The sequence below is a fragment of the Lemur catta genome, chromosome 1 (assembly GCF_020740605.2).
Source record: "Lemur catta isolate mLemCat1 chromosome 1, mLemCat1.pri, whole genome shotgun sequence".
Taxonomy (NCBI): domain Eukaryota; kingdom Metazoa; phylum Chordata; class Mammalia; order Primates; family Lemuridae; genus Lemur; species Lemur catta.
The window spans coordinates 159935282-159955194 of NC_059128.1; the positions used below are offsets into that span (position 1 = coordinate 159935282).

At 39.0% G+C, this 19913-nt stretch overlaps 1 protein-coding gene and 1 pseudogene across 1 annotated transcript in view; both read left to right on the top strand.

Moving 5' to 3' along the window:
• The first annotated feature begins 4146 nt into the window (after window positions 1–4146).
• Window positions 4147–19913, top strand: part of EFHB (EF-hand domain family member B) — a 51209-nt gene continuing 35442 nt past the window's right edge. Inside the window, exons 1-3 of the mRNA XM_045538138.1 lie at window positions 4147–5023; window positions 18350–18412; window positions 19193–19336. Coding sequence (XP_045394094.1) covers window positions 4181–5023; window positions 18350–18412; window positions 19193–19336 — 1050 coding nt within the window. The 5' untranslated portion in view covers window positions 4147–4180. The remainder of the gene's footprint in view (window positions 5024–18349; window positions 18413–19192; window positions 19337–19913) is intronic.
• LOC123628418 lies at window positions 14470–15331 on the top strand (annotated as a pseudogene).

The window sequence follows — 19913 nt, forward strand, 5'->3', positions numbered from 1 at the left end:
ATTTTCTCTCAGAATAAGGGCTACCTTTCAGTTTGCAGTTTATAATTTATAACCCTATTGTGAGGGCATGAATATTGTCTTTGCAGCATACCGGCTGAGGTATCCTGTGGGTGCTCAGTCAACATTGTACAACGAAGATGATTTGAACCTTTGAGCAGCCAATCTTTCAGATCAACTCTGCAATTGCCAGAGGAGCAAATGTGTCATATGTAAATGGTATCTGTGGCAATTTATCCTCAAGGGGTTGTTCCAGTATGAAATATTAGTCATGGTAATAGCTCTTGAACAATCCCAGGAGGAATCAGGAAATAGAATATATGACATCAGTTTTGTCATGTCAACAGCCTGTCCAAAACCAAACCGAGTCCACTCCAAACCTGCTTCTGCTTAGTGACTGGCGTTAGCAGCCTCCCAGTCAGCCATACTTGGAATTTCAGAATCATCTTGAACACTTCCCTCTTTTCCTCATAAACCATTGTTCATTTTATCACCAAGTTCTCTAATCCCCAAATTTGAGGTCTAATCCCAATACCTGGTCCATGGTAGTATTCATACAAACTGGAATTAATATATACTTCTGCCCTCTCAATACATTCTTCACCTTTTAGCCAGCCATTGTCCTACTCAAAAATATTCAATGGTATTTCATTACTTGCTAAGTAGAGTCTCAAGTTCTTCAACTCTAGTCCCAGCTCATGTTTCTTTCATTCTATTTCTATAGTCTCCATGTCCTCAAACTCTTGCTTTGTTCTTTAACCACAGGTGTCTACTTTGTGTTACCATCTTGGTATCTTTGGTCACTTTGTTTTCTTGACATGGAATACCATTACTGCCCAAAACTGCTGGTCCCACCTTGGCCAGGATGCTAATTCCTCAGGACAACATCTGTGGATACTTCTACTAGATTTAAATTTTTTTCTGTAGTTTCACAATACTTTGCTTTGCTCTCTATAATGGGTCTCTTAAAATCTGCCTTATTTTGTAGTTTCTTCTCAGCTTTTTCTTCTGAGCTTTTCTTCTCAGCTTTTCATTCCTCTTAGAATTATAAAGTTTTTGAGGGTTAGGACCATCATCAATCATTTCATTTTCTCTTGTTGTTGTTACTTTCAGTTTCATTCCACAAATGAATAACCATTTCAGTTCTTCACAGAAGAACTTTGATTGCTGTAATAGAGACTCTCAAAATATTTGTGAACTTAATTATGTTTAGAATGGTGAACAATTGACTTAAGAACTCAAAACTATTAATAAAACATGAGATGCTGAAATTTATAAATTGCCAGTAACACCTCATTTCATCATTCTAGTATATTGCTTCCTCATTTATTTCTGTCTACTGATTTTGCCTTTTAATTCACCTTCTTCATGAATACATATCACAATATTTTATAGTTTAGTCATAATGTTTTCCTGGGAGAGTGCTGCCTTAGTGGCTGGCACCATCTAAAGATCCAGTAGTAATTTTAGACAAATTGAAATGCCACAGTAAAGCTTTGCTGTAGTATTGCCAGTCACAATATGCCCGTTTTCTTTTTCGTAACCCCAGATAACTGAGGAGGACTGATAATTGTATATATTTTAGTGTCAAATGTGGGATCCTACTACATGATAGAATTTGTTTAGGAAGGTACAAAATGAATAAATAAAGTCATAAAGACTTAAATGCTGTCCTTATTGCTTATATTGCCCTCAAATCTCCAAACACCCAATTACAAATTCCCAGCACCTGGCCCCTCTCCACTACTCACAGCATCCCATAAAATCTTCCTTCTCTTCCAGGAAATCTTTCCTACCTTGTGTAGTTGAAGAGTGAATTTTTGTGTAGATAGTAATGAATGGTTACATTTACTTTTAACTGGGATGATCTGGAGACAATTCAAATTTTTTTCTGGAGACAAACCAGTGGTAATTCTAATCTAAGGCATAGTGGCAAGGCAGTGAGAAAAAGTCTGTAGAGGCTGGGCGCGGTGGTTCACACCAGTAATCCTACACTCTGGGAGGCCGAGGAGGGAGGATCGCTTGATCTCAGGAGTTTGAGACCAGCCTGAGCAAGAGCGAAACCCATTCTCTACTAAAAATAGAAAAAATTAGCCAGGTGTGGTGGCACACGACTGTAGTCCCAGCTACTTGGGAGCCTGAGGCAGGCGGATCACTTGAGCCCAGGAGTTTGAGGTTGCTGTGAGCTAGGCTGATGCCATGGCACTCTAGCCCAGGCAACAGAGTGAGACTCTGTCTCCAAAAAAAAAGAAAAAAAAAAAAAATAAGAGAAAAAGTCTGTAGAAACTTGAGCTAGTCAAGTTTGAAAAGCTTGTGTCTTTGGAGGATATCATTCAGGCCTCAGCTTGAATGTTACCTAGCTGAGGGACTTCTAAGCCCACCAATTCTAAACTTCTTTCTTATACATCAAAGTGTTCTGTTTTCTTCATAACACTTACCACTATCCGAAATGATTTTATTTCTTATTTCGCTTAATGGTTATCTATCTTCACTAGGACTAGAATATAAGTTCTATGACTATACAGTCATCCCATCTGTTGGGGATTGGACTCCAGGACCCAAACTGCCACCCCCCACCACACCTCCACCCTCCACCATGGATACCAAAATCTTCAGATACTCAAGTCTCATATAAAATGGCATAGTATTTGCATATAACCTATCCCTTTTACTTTGTCTTCTTTAGATTATTCACAACACGAAATACAATGTAAATGCTAGTAAATTGTTGTTACACTGTATTGTTTTAAAATTTGTATTATTTTTTATTTATTTTTTTCTCAAATATTTTCCACTGAATATAGGGAGCCAACATATTCCATTGCATTCCCACCACTGACACAAAGTAGGGAGGGACTCAATAATATTTGTAGAATGAATGAATTGAATGAGCCCTTATACCAACATACCTTGATTTTGGTTTCCACACTATCAAGTCATTTAAAGAACTTAAGAGGTGGAGAATATTTATATTAACCGTTTAGAAAGTTATAATAAACAGTTTTTACAAATGTGAAGTGGTATCCCCTATTCACTTTTTTAAAAATTTGATTTTAAGAGATTTTCATAGAGTTCTTGTAGACTGGAAGCTGTAAATTCCATTCAAATTCTAAGCTAGGTGTTTTATATCCCTATATGTGTAGAACCTGACAAATATTCACCAAATATACTTTCATTAAAATCTGTCATATGTAAACCCAATTTAAAGAAGATCTACTACTTAAAAACAATAAAGTTTGAGTTTGCCACAATATTTTCTTTTCTTCCTTTCTTTTTTCTTTTTTTTTTAAGACATGGTCTTGCTCTTTTGCCTAGGCTGGAGTGCAGTGGTACAATCATACTTCACTGCATCCTTGAACCCCTGGGCTCAAGCCCTCCTCCTGCCTCTGCCTTCAGAGTAGCTGGGACTATAGGTGCACGGGCACCATGCCAGGCAATATGCATTATTGTGTGACGTATCTCAAACTTTAATATATTCACTTTAAGTGCAATTTAAAGTCTAGTTATGAAAGTGTGTGTTCTCAAGGACTTTTAGGATGTTTCTATACCACAGCTGTTAAACATAATAACTCTCCAGAATTTAAAGTAGTTTTTTAGCGCTAAAGTAACTACATGCAGAGCAGAGGTACTTGGGCAAGGAAGGACCTAAAAAAAGTAGTCACCACCAGAAAGTTTATTAGTGCATCACCGTAAAATTAGAAGGCCAGTGGCCAGGAAGAAGCCAATGGTTGAAACCATCCTAAAAGGACTGCGTTGCTTGGGAAACCAAAGAATGAGAAGTTGGTAAACATTTGCTCTAATGCCTAAGGCCACATCACTCAAGTTTTCTTGCCCTCCAAATCTAGTAAAGAAAGAGAAGAGGGGCAGGGGACGGGGAGGGAGGATGGGAGAGAGAGAAGGGGGGGCAGAGAGAGAGAAAGAGAGAGAGAGAGAGCGAGATGGGCAACGATTTGCCCAAGGGGGAATTGCGCGACAAGCCCCGCCCCTGTTTCCTAGGTAACCGGGTAAACAGACTCCATCTCCTTTTCCTCTGTCAGCTCTGCTAAGTGTTAAGAGGCAGGCAGGAAGAAGTGGGCAAGCAGTCCGAGTGGGAATGTGTTCTTCCGTCAGAGTGGGGTCCCCCAAAGTGCTGCCCAGGGGATTGGAAACTTCCCTCGAGCCAGGTACAGCTTTCCCCGTAGAGATGAGTGCCCTTGGAGGACTGAAGGTGTCTGGGGGGAAATCTCCCCTGAGCATGGAGGTCGCACTCACCCAGGAACGAAAGGATGATTTAGGAGACAGGAGGGCCTTCATGGGAACACGATCTCCAATAGAATTGGGGCTCCGAGTGGGATTAGGAAAAGAAGATTCCCCATGGGGGGAGAGGCCTGTGGTTAGTAATAAATATGAGGAAACGAGGGCATCACCAGAAACAAAATCTTCATTGAGGAAGGAACTTGAAATGCGATTAGAAAGACAGAACATTTCTAGGACCCGCAGGGAGAGGGGTAATTTCGGCGTCAACAGGGTCTCAATCTCACAGGGAACAAAACCTTATCTGGATATATTGCCAGGAAGAATGGGGTCAGGAAATGAGTGTCTTCTGGCAGGGTGTAACCATGGAAGGATAATACAGCCTCCCTTGGGCGTGGTGTGTGGAAGTCCACAGGATGTAGGGACCAGGAGAGGTCCCATGGCTAGTGGCCCTGAAGGGATAGAGGCATCAGTGGAAAAGCAGCATGCTTTGGATATGGAACCAAGACAAGAACTAGAAAAAGAGTCTACCTGTGTTGTGATGAAACCAAGCACAGAGATGAAACCTCCTGTGGAGGTGGACATTGGGCTACCCCAAACAGAGGAGCCAGATGAAACTAAGAATACAGAGCCCCAGAAGGGCTTGGTAATAGAACCTCCCCAGTGCCAGTTTGCCCAACATCCTGAAGAGAAAAAGGAAACTGGAAACATTGAACCAGGAGTGGAACCTCCAGATCGCATCAGACCCATATACTCTGGGAAATTTTTTGATCGGACACCTTGCTGGCCAACTGTAAGTTTTTTTTTTCCTAGTACTTTCCTAGGAACTGAACTATGTATAGTCATGTCTTTATTGAAATGATAAAGTGATGAGACTTTTTTGGGTTTGTGGAGACCAATCATAAAGATTTCATTGGGGCCGGGCGCGATGGCTCATGCCTGTAATACTAGCGCTCTGGAAGGCCGAGGCAGGTGGATCGTTTGAGCTCAGCAGTTCAAGACCAGCCTGAGCAAGAGCGAAACCCTGTCTCTACTAAAAATAGAAAGAAATTATATGGACAACTAAAAATATATGTAGAAAAAATTAGCTGGGCATGGTGGCACATGCCTGTAGTCCCAGCTGCTTGGGAGACTGAGGCAGAAGGATTGCTTGAGCCCAGGAGTTTGAGGTTACTGTGAGCTAGGCTGACACCACGGCACTATAACCTGGGCAACAGAGTGAGACTCTGTCTAAAAAAAAAAAAAAAATATTTCATTGGGAGTCTGATATCCCTTGCTCCTGTGGACACTTCCCAGATGTTCCTTTCATTTCTGATTCTTTGCATCGCTTCCTAGATGTCAGATTTGTTTTGTTTGCACACCAGTGGTTCCTCTTGGGTTTTGTCTCTTTCTTCTTTTAACCTTAATTTTGTTCTCCAATCTTCATTTTCTCAACCCTCTCACATGTTTACATACATGGAGATACATGTGTCCTAATATTCATGCTATAAATGGAAAAGGAAATGCTGTCTTTTTCCATTCATTATTTATTCTGTGAGTTATTCATTCTTTCAGCAAAGTCTGTGGTGCCTGTTGTGCTGGATATAGGGCAATATAAAATAAAAAGTACATGGTCCCTACTAAAGGAATATTATATAGATATGTAAATGAATAGAAAACAAATGTGATTCTTCCTTCATAGAAGTATTCTCTAAGTGCAGAGCTCATAAGGAAGTGAGTGAGTGAGTATGTGTGAAAAAAAAAAGAAAAAAAATCAATGTAGAGCTCAGTGGAAAGATTGTACAACTCTGTTTGGAGGACATGGGAAAGGTTTAACAGAGGACATAATATTTGAGCTAACATTGAGAAGTGTCAGTATTTGTCAGATGGAAGAATGAGGTTAGAGCATTTTGGGCAAAGACTGGCACAGAGTATGACCAAAGCTTCTTGTTTTTGGAAGTTGTAACCAATTCGGTTTAGCCAGTAGAATGTTGAGAGATGAAGATGAAGAAAAAATATGTAGGAAAAATTTAAAGGTCCAAAATCCAGTTGTAAAACACATGGATACAGGATCAATGGTGGATCTTAATAAGGGTAGAAATAAATAAAATTTGCCTTTTGGAAAGGTAATTCTGATATCAGTAGTAATGATGGACTGGAAGGGGGAGATATTGAATGACAAATAGGAAGTTGGAATGGATAACTTAGGAGTTTCTACGTTGATAATGATCTCTTTAGGTTTGGTGGCTAAAGAATATCCAGTGTTGGCTATCTCAAGTTTGAGATATCAGGTGAAGAAGCCAGGAGACAACTGGTAATATGAGACAGTTGAAGCCGTGAAAAGTCTAGGCAAGAGCCTTGGGAAACACTAACATTTATGAGATGGTCAGTGCAAAAGAGGTCAATAAGGTAAGTTCTTGAGATCAAGGACTACATCTTGCTTATTGTTTGCCTTCATGGCATATCACAATACCTTGCATATGGTGGTTATGTGCCACAGTAAATATATGTTTGATAAATAGAAGGAAGGTTGGATGGCTAAATGGGAGAAAGAACAGTCAGAGATGAAAGAAGTAATCTGAGAGGGTGATATTGAAAAACATAAAGGAAGCATCCTTAAGACATTCTGGGAATAAAAGATTCCACACATTGAGATTTAAGAATAAAATTCAACTGAAGAGGTCACAGGGCTTCTGCAGAATTTTGTCTGGGTTTGCAGACTTTTGTTCCCCTTAAGACTCAGGGTGTTCTTTGTCTTTGTCCCACTTTGCTTTCTGGTTCCCTCATTGGATTTCTCCAGACACTGTCTTTATACTTGGCCACACCTGCTTCTCATTTCTGAATTGTTTCTGCACTTTATGGCTTCTGATCTGATCTCACACACATGCAAACACCAGCTTTCGGTTTTCAACACAGGCAACTCTAAAACATTTTCCCTCCATGTCTCACACCCTCCTTTCTATATGTGACTGGACAAGGAAGAGAGTGTCAAGGAGAGAGTGACCAGCAGTGTTAAAGCATCTCTAATAGGGAAAATAGAATGAAGATTAGTTAACTTTGGACATTAAGGAAATCACCAACATCGTTAGAATGACACAGTGGAAGGAGAATTCAGATTACAGTATACTGAAGAGCGAATGGGATATTAGAATTGGAGAAAGCTACTGTGAAATTTTTTTTCCTTAAGAAATGTGACAGTGAAGAGAAGGGAGTAAAGATTGCATTGAGGAATCTTATTACTTATTTAGTGAACCAGTAGAGGAGTTTGAGATAACACAAAGGAGAAAATGGGTGGAACCAGATCCTAGATAAACAGGCGGGAATGGTATTAGGATGATAGGCAAGACGAGGGATTAGACTTGATTAGAAACAAGGCTTCCTTTTAAAATAGTTTTTTAAATGTTAAAATATTTAGTTTCATTATAAAAAAAGAATAATAACATTATAGAAAATTTAGAAAACGGTTGAAAGCACCCACAGTCTCATCATCCTAATACAATGCCTATTAGCACTTTACTGCATTCACATTAATTAACACTCACTACATTAACAACATTATTCATAGACCTTTGCAGGTATTAATTCAATTGTTCTCATAAGAGCTCTATGGGGCATCTATAATTATGAAATCCTATTTTACAGGTAAGGGAGCTGAAGCAAATTTGACGATTTGGCCAAAATCATACAGCTAGAAAGTAGTAGGATTTGAAGTCATATATTACTACTGGAGAGTCTGAGTTCTTGATTACACTACACTTCCTGTGACACTTTTCTCCAAATTCATTTTTACACATTTGTTATTATATTAAGCATAAAAATTATCTTGATTTTCATGTATTTTTTAATAAGCATTTCACTGTTATTACAGACTTCATGAAGCCCTCATAATGATAAAAATACTTCTTTAAACAATATATGATTCTTAAATTAACTCATTCCCTCTGTTATTGGGAACTTAGATTTTTTCCAGAATTTTCTATAAAAAAATAATTTGTCTAATTTTTATTCATGTATGTTTTTATATGTATTGGAATATTTCTTTAGGATAGAGTATAGCAGAAGCCAAAGGTATGGATCTTTTTCCAGTTACCATTGCCAAATCTCTTCCTAAAAGATTGTACCAATAAATTTTTAAAAATCATAATCTTGGATCAGAACCTGGGCTGGAGTGAATATAAAGAAAAAAATAAAAAATGATAATGATTTGTTAGGCATTAATTCACATTTATTTGATTTAAAATAAGATTGGAAATTGCTCCATATGTTTGTTTTTATTGTTTTTTTGTCCTCGTATCTGGTCACCTTGCTGAATTTTTTAGTCATAATTGCTTAGTATTATTATTTCCTTTAGATTTTCTAGGTAGACAATCCTATTGACACTGTTGTCTTTCTCTCTTTAGTGTAAGTACCTCTCATCTTTATTTCCTATCCCACTGCATTGGCTATGATCAAAAATATAATATGGAAAATAAGGTCTCTTTTCTGATTTTAATGGAAATGAGTCTAATGTTTTACTATTGAGTATGATTTTTGTGGAAGATTTCTGATATATCAAATTAAGAACACTTTTTAGCATGCAATAAGTTTATTAGAAAAAAAAGTTAAGAACACTTCTATCCATTCTTAGTTTGCTAAGAATGTTTAAAATGAGTAATAAACTTGAATTATGAAAAACTTTCACTCTATTTGCTGAAATGTTTTTTTCTGAAATAAAATGGTAAATTTTCTAAGGGTAAACCATCTTCATATTTTTGGGCTAAGCTCTACTTGGTTGTGATATATTACTTTTTAGAATATATTCCTGGATTTGATTTGCCAGTATTTTACTAGGAATTTTGCATCTATTATTCTATGTAAGTTTAGACAGTTTTTCTTATTTATTTATTTATTTATTTTATTTTGAAAAAATAACTGGTTTTTTTTTTCTTTTCAATGATCCACTATCATTCCCAAAGTAGTTTTTCTTTTTATTTTATCTTTCTCTGAGTTCGGTATTAGTTTTAGCATTAGCTAGTATGTAAAAAAAATTGAGAAGCCTTCCATCTTTTCAATTGTCTTTATGCTTTGTTTATATATTATGTGTATTATCAACTTCTTGTAGGCCTGGTAAAACTCACACAGCTGAAAGGGAAAGGCTAACTCATTCCCTCTGTTGTTAACTCATCTCTGGCCAAGAGATGGGATGGTAAAATATTTGATGTCCTCAAGTTCATCCAGTCTCAGAGTAGGAAGAAAGTGCATTTGGGTGAGGTTAAAACACAGTGTCAAGCTTGACTGTGATGAGATTTTGCATGGAAATCCTATTGTGAATAGCCTGTAAAGATCAATCCCTGAGGACAATCGTTTTGCACCAGGATACATTCAGGGAACTGAGAAAACTCATCTCAATGAGAGGCCTTTCTGTTGTTGGGAAGGGAAAGTAGACACATCACATTGTAGGGACACTCATCCTGTGGTTTGAAGTTGCTGTCCAGAGTTGGTGTTGAGTTGCAAGTGCAGATTTACTCTGATGGATTTATGAGACCCATTAGGCAAGTTCTTTTAATAAAACAACCATGGGTATGGAACCAGTGCAGCAAGAAAGAAGTTCCAAGAAATGGTGGCCCAAAGAGAGATTTTTCTGGGTGTCCTTCAAAAACCAAAAAGATTCTGGTAAAAACAGGTTCTCTCTGTGTAGAAGCCTGGTAGCCCTTTGAAAGGGTACTTGCCTCTTGGAAACACTCTGTCAGAGATCAAAATCTCTATAATGGTCATTTCCCTAAGACATCCTGAGACTGTCCTTTGATTTCCATCAATGCACTGACTATGGTAGAAACCCTGGGGTTATTAAGACAAAAAAACTGACCCATGCAAACTGCATTGGTAAATTATATTGAGCCCTGGAGTAGAAAGAGGAAGAAGGAAGGAAAGCTTCAAAGGAAGGTTAAAAAAATTATAGTGTCTACGATGACAATGGAGCTAAATAAATGAAAAATTACACAGTCCCTGCATTCAAAGAGATTAGAGTCTAAAGACTTAAGACCAATAGACAAATTATTTTATAATATGGTACATGTCACACAAAGTGGTGCCTTATTTTTTCCCTGTTCTATACTACTAGAATCTGATAGCTATTTGGGAATAGGTAAAGGAAAAGGGGCCACCTTATTTATGAATCTTGTAGTTATGCAGGTCCTAGTATTGGAGAAAAATTCCAGGTACAAAAATTTATTTTGTATCAATTCACAAAGCTAATCTCTGCAGAATTCTGGGAAGTGGTTGGTTTCATTTGCATAATGGGTTCAGAGTCTTCTGAGGAGAAAGGAAAGGGTACGGTCACTCCTAATTCTCTCTGAGGTAGTCAGAATTGAGGTTCTCTATGAGTACAACAGAGTGATATTGCCCAAGGACCAGAGGGAGAGATGGGACCATTATGCTAACCCTCATTGAATTTGGAAGGTGGTATGATCATTATGGGTCTGTGAATTTTCAGCAAGTGAAAATGGTCTTGTATCAACCTACCTGAATTGACTTCAGTCTTGGGAATCAGATGAATGAGAAGTGAAAGAGCTACTTGATCACTGAGAGCTGTAATGCTGGGAGACTGAGTGAGGAGGTAGCCAAATAAGGTGTCAGTGGTGTTATTAGGGACTGAGCAGGGAGGTAGCTGAGCAAAGAAGTGGGTGGTGCAACTGGAAGTTGGGTTATAAACAAAGGGCCTGAATAGATAAGTAAATATATTTGGGACAATAGTGCTAAGTTTTTCACTGATGGAGATAAGGGTTATAAATATGAAAAGGAGAAAGATAGAATGAATCCTGTTGTGTTGGATTGTAATTAGAGGTATTGGTGGAAATTCATGGCATATCTTTATCTATATCTATGTCCATGGACTCTACACACATTTAACTAGACAGCATATTATAGAAGTAAAATAGGTGCAAGTGTGTGGGGTGTGTATACAGACACACATTTTCTCACTCTATCCTCTAAGAGGACCGAGAAGTGATGTTTCTCTAGCAGCAATGAGCACACCAAAAGCTATATTTTGATTTCTAAATATTAAATACCATTCCTTATTAAAAGGAATCAGTGCTCCTTGGAGAAATGCCTGACTCTAGGATTGGCACAGACATGTACAATGTGAACTTAGAACACCTTTGTAAGCCAAAAAGTGAGGAGAAAACTCTCAAAGAATGATGCAAACAAGAAACAAGCTTAAAAAACAAGTTTGAAGGGGCTCCCACCAGCCCAGTCTGGTATACGTTGAACATTGAATAAAATTACAATTGAATAAAATAGAAACCCCTGAGCCCATACTTATAGAAATACATCAATGAATAAATAGTGAGAAAAGAAAACTTCCTTGCAGTATAATGTCAATTAATAAATGTAGAAAGAAGATTGGAATTAGAAAGTCACCATTTGGTAGCCATTATAATAATAATGATTTAGGCAAGAATCATCAGTAGATATTAAAACATTAGGTGAAATTTTGGTGATAAACTGGATATTTACATAGAATATTTATTAATTATTTACATAGAATAACTATTAATTATAAAGGAAAAATAGCTTTATAATGGAGAAACTTAGCGGACATCTACAGTGGATGCTCCCTGATAGAACACAACACTGTTTTTGTGATATCCCTGCCAGAAATGTATAACATGAATCTAATCAAAAGAAAATATTAGTCAAATGCAAGGATATTTTACAAAATAATTGGCCTATACTCTTGAAAAAATATCAAGGTCATGAAGGACAAGGAAGATTAGGAACTATTCCAGACTGAAGGAGTTAAAAGAGACATGATAATTAAATGGTATGTATGTGTGGCAGCCATGGAAGTGCTTGGCTCAGATCTCCCTTCAGAAGGACCTGCTGTGGGGAACACAGCTGATTGACAGCCTCCACCTGCTGACCTCATGGATCTACTGCAAAGTTCACCACTTCACACTCCCAGTGACTGAGCACTATAGGGATACTAGAACTAGATTTTTTTTTCCCCAACATGGGATTCCTGTAATGGGAACCTTAGTCTCAGAGACCACACATTAGCCTGACTGAGATTTTCTCAGAGCTGTGTTTTAGTCAGAAACTCTTCCTTTTTAATACTTCCTTCCTTCTCTCCTTTTATAGGAGAACTTACCACGGTCTTAAAGTTTTCCCTGACTACTCCTCCTTTATCCTTCACAGGTATTTTTCTTAATAAATCTCTTACATGTCTGATCATATCATGATGTCTGCTTCTTAGAGGACCCCGTCACAGTGCAATCTTGGATTTGCTGCTTTTGCAATAAAGGTCATTATTGGACAACTGTGGAATTTGAATGGAGTCCTTACATTAGATGCTAGTATTGTATCAATACTAATTTCCTGATTTTTGAGGCCTGTAGTAGATTGTTTTAAAGATGACAAACCATGAGAAAAAAATAGGAGACAACATCCATTAATAAATTTCAAGAAATTTCAGAAAATAGGAGGATAGGCCGGGCATAGTGGCTCACACCTGTAATCCCCGCACTTTGGGAGGCTGAGGCAGGAAGATCGCTTGAGGCCAGGAGTTTGAGACCAGCCTGGACAGCACAATGAGACCCCATCTCTACAAAAAAATAGAAAAATTAGCTGTGCATGGTGGTGCACACCTGTGGTCCTAGCTACTCAGGAGGCTGAGGCAGGAGGATTGCTTGAGCCCAGGAATTCAAGGATACAGTGAGCTATGATCATACCACTGCACCCCAGCCTGGGTGACAGAGATCCTGTGAAAGAAAGAAAGGGAGGAGAAGGGAAGGGAAGGGAAGGGGAGGGAAAGGAAAGGAAGGGAATGGAAAGAAAGGGAAGGGGAAGGGAGGGGAGGGGAGGGGACGAAGAGGAAGGGAGGAGAAGGGAGGGGAAGGGAGGGAAGGGGAAGGGGAAGGGAGAAAATAGGAAGATAGAGATATGGCAACTGGTTTAGCAGAGGAGGAAAAAAATAAAATTTGAGGGAAATCAGATGGTGATTCCCACCCAAAATGATCCCGTTTGCCTGGAATAATTCCTAAGAAGCTCAGCACTTAGAAGGTGTGGTAAAGCTTGGGTTGGAAAATAGGATTGGTTGAAAGTTCAGGGCAGTTGAATATCCAGTTCTCTTTCCTATTTTTCAGCACCAGCTTCCAACTCCTTTCACCAAAACTGTGGATTTATTTTCCCAAAGAGGTTTTTAGAGTTATCAAGCCCAAGGTCAAGCAGAGGTGCAGTTTCAGGCTGAAAATAGGGACATTAATAAGTAAAAGTATACTTTCTGTAAGGCAGTTCCCCTAGCTTCCTCTCTCACGAGGCCCTTGGAGGGCCAGCAGCCAGGAGTCAAGCCAGCCCTCTAGACAACAGGCAATTCTTAGAGAGGCAGTTGAACATCATAAATAAGAATAGAGATTTGGAAGCCAGACTACTTGGATTCAAATATCTGCCAATAAATAAGCTATGTCAACCTGTTCCTCAACCTCTTTATGTCTCCCTTTGCTCACAGTGGAGATGGTGATGATATCGGTATTGACCTCATGGAGATCATTATGAGTATTAAATGAGTTAATGCATATAAAATGCTTGGAACAATGTCTAGCACATGCTGTGTGCTTTATAAGTGTCAGCTGTTATTACCATTCTCTGGAAGTCTGAACAGCCTAAAGGTAAAAAAAAATGATATTGGGGACCCTCCCAAAACAAACGCTGCCTCATCACCTGATCAGGCTATAGCAAAGCCAAAGAATAAACAAGCCTTGCAACACACACAACACACACAGCAACACACAACATACTAATTACCTTTGTAGTGTCTAATGTTTTAATATTAATGATTAGACTCCAATTTGAAAGGGAAGGGCACAACAATCTAACAGAAATTATATGCACAGCTTTCCATGATACCAAGGGGTAAGCAGGCCAGGTGCGGTGGCTCACGCCTGTAATCCTAGCACACTGGGAGGCCGAGGCGGGTGGATCGTTTGAGCTCAGGAGTTCGAGACCAACCTGAGCAAGAGTGAGACCCCGTCTCTACTAAAAATAGAAAGAAATTATATAGACAACTAAAAATATGTAGAAAAAATTAGCCGGGCATGGTGGCGCATGCCTGTAGTCCCAGTTACTCGGGAGGCTGAGGCAGGAGGATTGCTTGAGCCCAGGAGTTTGAGGTTGCTGTGAGCTAGGCTGATGTCACAGCACTCTAGCCTGGGCAACAGAGTGAGATTCTGTCTCAAAAAAAAAAAAAAAAGCAAAAAAAACCCCAAAGGGTAAGCTTTCATAATGTCTGGAGCCCTTGATGTCCTGCAAATGAAGGAGTATATTTTCAAATTTCTTACAGCAGGAATCTACTTAGGTGGCACCAACATTGACTTCCAAATGGAACAGTACACCTACAAAAGGAAAAGTGATGGCACCTACATCTTAGATCTGAAGAGGACCTGGGAGAAGCCTCTCCTGGCAGCTCATGCCACTGTTGCCATTGAAAACCTTGCTGATGTCAGTGTCATATCCTCTGGGAACACTGGTTGGTAAACTGTGCTGAAGTTTGCCTTTGACACTGGAGCTGGTCACTGCACTCCTGGAACCTTCACTAACCAGAGCCAGGCAGCCTTTCAGGAGCCGCATCTTCTGGTGGTTACTGATCCCAGAACTGACCTCCAGCCTCTCACAGAGGTGTCTTATGTTAACCTGCCTAAAATTCCTCTGTGCAACACAGATTCTCCTCTGCCTTATGTGGACATTACCATTTCATGCAACAACAAGGGAGCTCCCTCAGTGGGTCTGACGTGGATGCTGGCCTGGTGCATGCATGGAACCATCTCCCATAAACACCTGTGGGAGGTCATGCCTGATCTCGACTTCTGTAGAGATCCTGATGAGAGTGAAAAGAAAGAGCAGGCAGCTGCTGAAAAGGCTGTCACCAAGGAGGAATTTCAGAATCAATAGACTGCTCCAGCTCCTGAGTTTACTGCTTACCTGGCCTAAAATTGCCGACTGGTCTGAAGGCGCGCAGGTGCCTTCTATGCCTCTTCAACAGTTCTCTATGGAAGACTGGAGCGCTCAGCCTGCCACAGAAGACTTGTCTGCATCTTCCACTGCTCAGGCCACTGAATGAGTAGGAACAACCACTGAGTGGTCTTAAGCTGTTCTTCCACAGGCTCTTAAACAAGATGGAAATAAAGTTGAGCAGAAATCTGATGAACATCAGTTTCTGAAAAAAAATAAATAAAAAAGGAAAACATATACACAAACATACACAGAGGGAACAGGAAAATGTAAACAAACAAAAGAGATTACCTGAGACATAATAAGATGTTGCATCTGTACAACAAGATTGGACCTTTTAAAAGAACAATCAGAGAAGAAGAAAGAACTTTTCAGAACTTAAATATGATAATCTAAATAAAAATCCCATAGAGAACTGGAAGATACAATCAGAGAGACCCATGACTGGGTTAAGAGGGAGGGAGATTTTCAAACATATTATTAAGACACTATAGACAGAAAACAGACATAAATGGCTTCTGTGCATGTGTCTCCAATAAAAACACGACAGCATAGAAACCTAATCACAACTCCTGATTTGCAATCAAACTGCTTTTCATTGGGGCATCTCTATGTTGAATACCAAGACATTGCTGTCTAGTAGAATATTTGCCATGATGGAGATATAGGATATTTATTGGCAAACACAGAAGGGAAGCTAGCCAGTAACAAATAAAAATTATCTGTCAGGCCATGGATTTATCAATCCATCAGTCAATCTATCCTTTCTTGTATCTATTTAACCATCTATCACCCAGATGGTATCTGCCTTGGTATCCCCAAGTTCTTCAGCCTTATGAAGTTACCTTTCCATTGAATTGTTAGGGAGAGAACACATTTCCTCTACCCACTTTTGTTCAATTATTGGGGGCCTGTGAATTAAACTAACAAAAAACAGATTAACAGAAGAAAAGACACATTTTTATTAATATTTACATGCTCAGGAGTTTACAGAAAATAAGTGAAACTCAAACCCACTTAAGTGATTAACCTCAGGGACTTATATACCCCTTTAACAAAGGAAAGAGGGTTTGAGATTCAAGGGATGATAAATTGTGGGGAAGTGAATAGGAAATATATAAGGAAACTAATGGAAGAGAAGGGCTAATTTAGGCCAGGTGCGGTGTCTTATGCCTGTAATCCTAGCTCTCTGGGAGGCCAAGGTGGGAAGATCGCTTGAGGTCAGTTCAAGACCAGCCTGAGTCAAAAGCAAGACCCCATCTCTACTAAAAATAGAAAACATTAGCTGGGCATGGTGGTGTGAACCTGTAATCCCAGCTACTTGGGAGGTTAAGGCAGGAGGATTGCTTGAGCCCGGGAGTTTGAAGTTGCAGTGAGCTATGATGATGCCACTACACTCCAGCCCAAGCAACAGAGCAAGACTCCGTTGGGGGAAAAAAAAAGATAAGAGATATGAATGTTTTGGTAAGGTCTGTTTACGCAAACTCATCTAGGTCAACTTTCCCTCTCAGATGATAAGAGTTGCTTTTCTCTTCCTGGTTTTTGGTGGCTAGAGTCACTTTCACAAAAGGAAATTTATTCTCTACTTTTAAGCACAATAAGGGGAAGCCAGAAAACTCTTCCAGCACCTGTTGATTCTCAGTTGCCTTCAGCTCAAAATAATCCTTATGCCAAAGTGGTATATTTTGGGGTGGCATATTCTGATCCCTTTCAGAATATTTTAAAAAATGACTTGAGTTGCTATCCCAAGTATAGTGAGAGAGACAACATTTCCTGGTATCATTGAGATTTCTTATAATTTCTAGCCAAATTAAAAAAAAAATCTCACTGTATCCCTGCCCTCTCTTCTCTGCCCTGCTTTAGCCCAAGTTATTCCTTTTACACACAAAGTTCTCACATAAGGTAATTATGTGAGTAGAATTTACTCTCAATCTGACATTACATCTAGGCTGTTTCTCACTGGCCAATTTCCCACCCCAGGCCCCCTGGCCTGTCACCCTGTTACTAGACCTTGGCCTCCCCTCACCTTCTCAATTTATCTGAGATATCCTGAATCCTTCCTTCTTAGGCTACCCTATCAGAAGTTCATATTTTCTTCCATTTTTTGCAAAACAATTCAGTTCTCTGCCTGGTCATGTCTGAGGGCTTCCTCTTTTATACCCACAGAGGTCATCAAGATACTATCTTAAACCCTGATGGCGCTCTCCCTAAGAAGAATTCTATACTCAATACTTAACATAACAAACCTTTCACCTACTCATATAGATCCTTTTGTTTGTTTGTATGTTCATTCATTCGTCCTTCCATTTATCTAATCTATTCATTCCTTGCCAACCCACATCTACACATTCGTCCATCTATTCCACTCTCAGTTTCTCTGCTTTCCACCCCCTTTTTCTTTCTCTCTCCAGAGACCCAGAACACTATGGGAAGGTTCTTTCTCTTAGTTTTTTAAAAAGAAACTTACACATTGCAAAAGTAACTATCAGCTGTCCTGAAATAGATAAAGGAAGAAATAGATAAGAGTTGCATTTCTGGGAATGAACAATTCTAATCTTTGCCTTGGGCAAAGGAAGGAAAGATAAGACCCAAGTTAGAATCAAGTGGACGGGGCCAAGTGAGATTTGGGCCATTCACTGAAGGGTCTGGGCCAGTATTGAGATGCCTGCACATGCAAAAGTTAATGTGTTGGTGGAAATACACCCACATACAAGTACACCTGCACACATTCAGACATACTGAACACTGTCTCTTGATCTTAGCTTGAATGTGGCCATACTTCCATTTCACTGTTGATATAGGACAGTAAATAATTAACCTGTGAACTATGACAAGATTGTTTCTGAAAATTGAATTCCTCAACATGTCACAGAGGTCCTACAACTGGAATAATCACTAACATTGCTAGTACTATAAAAAAGTATGCTTACAATTATATGTATATTTAATATTTACTGTTTATGTTATATATGAAGATTGATTGAGATTTACCATTTGTTCTTCCTTTTTTCTCGTATTAAGTAGTTGAAAGTAACTTTGTAGTATCAGAAGCATATGACAAGTTTGAAATAAATGTCATTCTTCAAAATGTTCCTCTTCTACCCTGAGAGTGATTAACTATTGTTTTTTGTTTTTTGTGTTTTTCCCCCCTTAGGCAGGGAAAGTTATTCCAGTTGGTTACAGAGTTGCAACATGCTTGACTGAAAAACTTCCCAGGGTAAGCACGTTCAATATGCCTTTATGTTTCTATGTTTACCTTGCATATGAACATCAAGATATAGACAACTTTTAACATTCATTATGAAAGCGGTCAGTTGGCCAATTTGGATTTTTTACTGTATTTTGAGGATTTCTATTGATTTTGTCTAAGGAAGTGAAAATTCCAGGCTTGTAATTTATAGCGCTACAAAAACTACAAGGGCAACTCGGCACGGTGGCTCACACCTGTAATCCTAGCATTCTGGGAGACCAGGGCGGGAGGATAGCTTGAGCTCAGGCATTGGAGACCAGCCTGAGCAAGAGTGGGACCTCTTCTCTACTAAAAACAGAAAAAATTAGCCGGGTGTGGTGGTGCATGCCTGTAGTCCTAGCTACTAGGGAGGCTGAGGCAGGAAGATTGCTTGAACCCAGGAGTCTGAGGTTGCTGTGAGCTAGGTTGATGCCACGGCACTCTAGCCACGACCAAGGAGCGGAGACTCTGTCTCAAAAACAAACAAAACTATAAGGGATTCAATTTATTTCAACAGGAATAATAGTATGCTTTCTAACCTGGATATTTCCTGGTTGTTTTCTAAATATAACATTTAAAATATGTTGTTTACTTCCATTAATAAACAAATAAATTTTAGGGGAATTTTCATTATTTGGGGATAGTAGTTCCCCATGCATTTACTACACACATAAAATTAAGGGTGTTCATTGATTGGTATAGACCAGTCCTGTTAATATTTTAAAAACTATACTTAATAATTCTGTTTTCTTGCCTCACTCTTTGTAGCTAATTACTCCTCCCGAGGCAAAAAAGTATTTCGGCTTCAGATATCCACCTGCTGGAGCAGAAAGAGTATTTTATGGCAGAGCAAATGATCCCCAAGTCGCACGTTATTTGACACACGGAATAAGATCTAAGATTTCATTATCGGTAACTTCTTTTCTTTTTTTTGCCTGTCTGTTATTAATTTACCAAGATGAGAATACACAAATGAGGTATTAATGAAATGCGTCAGTTCCAATATCCTTCCCACTTGTATTTTTACCAGCCTTTCCTCAATCTGTCCTTTAAAAGCGCTAATCTTGAGTAGTAAAAAAATCCAAGCGGCAGCAGCCAAGAGAGTGTGAAGAAATTAATGGTTTAAGCCACAAACTATTCTCCCTTCAGATGATAAAAGCTGAGTTGCATTCCATTTCCTCACAATAAAGAGAAATGCTGTCACACTTTGTTAGACACTAAGGACAGTCTTGGTGACTCTTGCCTATAGGCACTTAGAGAGTACTGAAATACTCCGCCTGATGGGGTCAGAATGAGTGGATAGTCTAGATTCAGAAGACCTAATCTATACATCTGGAGAGAACTTTTGGAAATTACTTGGTTCTTGTGCTTGTCATTTTCACTTTTCTTGAATATTTGAGTCAGGTAACCTGGGAGCTCCTCTCATAAACCTTTTAGTACCATTGAAACCTTTTAACTCCTTTGAAAGTTCTTGTTTAGGCGTGTTTAA